This window comes from Octodon degus, unplaced genomic scaffold (assembly GCF_000260255.1).
Source record: "Octodon degus isolate 3935 unplaced genomic scaffold, OctDeg1.0 scaffold00037, whole genome shotgun sequence".
NCBI classification, from domain to species: Eukaryota; Metazoa; Chordata; class Mammalia; order Rodentia; family Octodontidae; genus Octodon; species Octodon degus.
In genome coordinates, this window is record NW_004524613.1 from 3,203,426 (window position 1) to 3,207,225 (window position 3,800).

General features: G+C 50.7%; 1 protein-coding gene across 3 annotated transcripts in view; it reads right to left on the reverse strand.

Annotated features, from left to right (window-relative positions):
* The window catches only part of Commd7 (COMM domain containing 7), a 30,308-nt gene extending 28,189 nt beyond the window's left edge, over positions 1 to 2,119 (reverse strand). For 2 of the 3 annotated variants that reach the window (XM_023714849.1, XM_004630805.2), the window contains exon 1: positions 1,960 to 2,119. In XM_023714849.1, coding sequence (XP_023570617.1) covers positions 1,960 to 2,043 — 84 coding nt within the window. In that variant the 5' untranslated portion in view covers positions 2,044 to 2,119. The remainder of the gene's footprint in view (positions 1 to 1,959) is intronic. The other variant, XM_004630804.2, reaches the window with a different exon arrangement.
* Positions 2,120 to 3,800: the final 1,681 nt, after the last annotated feature.

Here is a 3,800-nt window from a genome sequence, read left to right on the forward strand (position 1 = left end):
GGGCTGAGCTGGCCACACACAGACACACACACACAGATACACACACACAAATAAATAAATAAAATTTTAAAGAAAAGACAAGCAAGAGGGGCCGGGGTGATGCTTAGTAGAATAAGCGCCTGCCTGGCAAGCCCAAGGGCCTGAGTTCAATCCCAAGGGTCTGAGTTCAATCCCTGGTTCTGCCAAAAAAAACCCCAAAAAACTACATAGGTATGGGGGCCTGCCGGTTGTTGAAGCACCTGCGCATGCTAATACAGTCAGGGCGGTTTATACCACTGGAGCCAGGGATATAGCTCAGTGGCATGGTGCCTGTCTGGCAAGTATAAAGTTCTGAGTTTGATCCCCAGTACCAATAATAATAATAATAATAACAACAACAACAATAACAACAACAACAATAAAGAATTGTAAGGCTGAAGAGATAGCTCAGTAGAATAAGTGCTTGCCTGGCAAGCACAGGGTCCTGAGTTCAATCCCCGGTCTCACAAAAAAAAAAAAAAAAAAAAAAGAATTATACCATCCCCGGCTTTGCAATTTTTATTTTCTCTTATTTTTCTTTCGTTTAGTACTGGGGATTGAATCCTTAGGGCAATGAGGTCCATCCCTACCCATCTCTTTTTATTTTCTTGTTTTGGAGAAGTGTCTCAGTAATTTCCCCAAGTTAGCCACAGACTCCTGCCTCTGCCTCCAAAAGTGTTCAGATTACATGTATTTGCCACTGCACAAGGCTACAACTTACTTTCATTAGACAAAGCAGGTTTAGATCATGCTTGGCATTATAATCCTACTTACTTTTTTTTTTTTTTTTTTTTGGGACAGGGATTGAACTCAGGCCCTTGCGCTTTCCAGGGAAGCACTTATTCCAAAGCCATCTCCCCGGCCCCCAATTCTACTTACTATTACTTTATGAAAAATATCTTTTTTTATTCCTCCACCAGGCCTGACTGGATGTGTGAAAAGTTGTGGGGGATACTGAGACAAAAAGAAAGGGTTCCCATCTCCTGGCAAGCTGTAATACAGTGAGAAACAAGACAGTGGTGTTTGAGAAGCCACTGTGTGGATGACACAAAAAGGGCATCCCTTAACCAAGGATAGTGGCACACATATAATCCTAATCCCAGCAATTGAGAGAGTGAGGCAGGAGAATTGAAGCAAATTCAAAGCCAATCTGCTACATAGTGAGTTCAAGGCTTAACCTAAACTACATAGGGAGACCTGTCATCAATTAAAAAAAAAAAAGGAGCCGGTCATGGAGTCATACTCCTGTAATCCCTGCACTTGGGAGGCTAAGGCACGAAGACCCCACACCCCCAATCCCTGAGTTTGAGACTAGCCTGGGCTACATAGTGAGTTCAAGGCCAGCCTGAACTTCACAGTGAAACCCTATTTCAAAAAGACCAAGGGGGCTGGGGGAAGGGAAGCTGTGCCAGTTCTCCACTTTGATGGCGATTTCTTTGCCTGGGGTCTTCCAGGGTGCTGTCAAGCGGGGAGAGGTAGGCCCAGCCGAGCCCTAAGCCTTCCAGGGTGGCCTGGAACCCCAAGAGGGACCTGGCTATCACTGACACTCATCAGAGCTCCAGATTTCCTGCTTCTGCCAGGCTTCCCCGGGCCCAGGGCTGCTTGGCACAGTCTCTCCTTGGTCACAGGCAGACTTGTCTGGACTCCGTCGCTCCCCCAAGCTCACCCCGCCGTTACTCTCTTCCCCACATCGCAGCCTCACCACGGCCTCCTCTCAGGCCCTCTTTTAGGACCCTACAACTTTCCTCCTCTCAGGATTCCCCAGAAGTCCCTAGTCCCATCCCCTGGGTCCGAACAATCCCCAGAGACCTCCGAAACTCTCCACAGAGCCCACTGCCCGCAGCCCTCCCGCCCGGCTCACACTCCCCGAACGCCCCGGGGTTCGCAGCCCCGACACCCCGCTCCAGCCCCTCCCCAGCGCTCACGCCCACCCTGGCCCACCTGCGTGCCCAGCTGGTTCAGCTGCTGCATGTCGCCGCCCACGGTCTCGGGCACCGGGTCCAGCGCGCAGTGCAAGCGGCCCATGGCGCCCAGCAGCCCGGGCGCGCCCCAGCTTCCTGCCCCGCCGGCTCCGCCGGCCTCGCGGCGCGTCCGCAGCCGCACTTTCGCCACCGCCGCCGCCGCGCTCTCTGCGATCCCGGAGCGCGAGCCTGGGGCGCGCTGGGCGTCGCTGACGCGCGCGGGGTTCCCTTGCAGGTCTGCGTGCTTGGCGTCGCCGTTTTATTTTTTGGCGTCGCCGTTTGGAACAGGGCCTGGTTCACAGGTCTTCATTCACTGACTGGTTCTGTCATAATCATATTTAATTTTCTTTCTTTTATTCCCCGTGCTAGGCAAGTGTTCTATCCCTGAGCTATATCCCCAGCCCATTACTATTTTTAGTACATGTTCCTTAATGTTTTTATTTATTTATTTTTTTGCAGAACCGGAACCGGGGATTGAACTCAGGCCCTTGTGCTTGCCAGGGAAGCACTTATTCTGATGAGCCATCTCCTCGGTCTTCATATACTTTAATTTTTTTTTTTTTTTTGCGGAACCGGGGATTGAACTCAGATCTTTGAGTTTGCCAGTGAAGCGCTTATCCTACTGAGCCATCATCTCCCAGGCCCCTACTTTAAATTTTAATTTATATTTTAATTTTACTTTTTGGTGGTGCTGAAGATTAAACTCAGGGTTTCGCACATGCAAGGCAATGTTCTGCCACGGAGCTACAGCCCCAGTACCTGATGCACCCGGCCCTGATGTCAGGCCACAGGGCTGGCAGCCAAGCATGCTGGTCCTGGAGCGCACATCAGAGGAAAGCTGTAGGGCTCCTGGGTGGCCGGTGTGACACCAACCTGATATGAACAGAAAGACAGAGAGGGAGTCCGGCAAGTTCCCGGGCACCACCCTTTAACGAGTGCCATTAGAAGGACTGAGTTAGCCCATGTGATAGAAGGATTTTTCCCCCCTAGTTCAGGCTGTCTTAAGGGCGGGTATGGTGCGGCTTGCGGAGCTGGGGATCCAACCGCGGGTCCCTGCTGCTGACTGGGTGTTTCCAAGCAGTGCTTTAGACAACTGAGTTAACCGGCAAGCCCCGGGATGTGATAGAAAAGGAAAAGAATTCACTGGAAATTGACACGTAATAACGGGTTGACCATAAGGGCTGCCAATCTTTTCCCCTTAATGATACTGGGGTTCACACACTTCTTTTTTTCTTTTTAATTTATTTATGTGTGTGTGTGTGTGTGTGTGTGTGTGTGTGTGTGTGGCCAGCTCAGCCCACCAGGAGGCAGGGCTGGCTGACATGTGGTGCTGGGGGATTGAACCGCGGTCCCTCTGCTTTGTTAAGCTTGTGCTTTAGACCACTGAGCAATCTTACCAGCCCCACACTTCTTTTTTTCTATCACTCCTTTTCTACAACAGAAGTCACTGGACTTGCTGTGACTTGTTTTTGTGCAGTCAGGTCTTCCCCATTTCACCAAGCTCCGTAGTCCCCATGCAGTCCTTGGGCCCTCAGGAGGCAGAGCTGATGAGAAATGCAGCATTTCAGGCCTACTAGTCAGGAGCTGCACTTTTCTTCCTGCAGTACTGGGGTCAGTCGCAGGGACCCCTACACACTGAACAATCCCACTAGCAAGGAGCTACACCCAAGCCCTCAGGATCTGTATTTAGGAAGATCCCCAGACAATATGTGGGCACATTAAAGTTGGAGATGTAGGGCCAGGGAGATAGCTCAGTAGAGTAAGTGCTTGCCTGGCAAGTGCAAGGTCCTGAGTTCAATCTCTGGTACCAAAAAAAAAAAA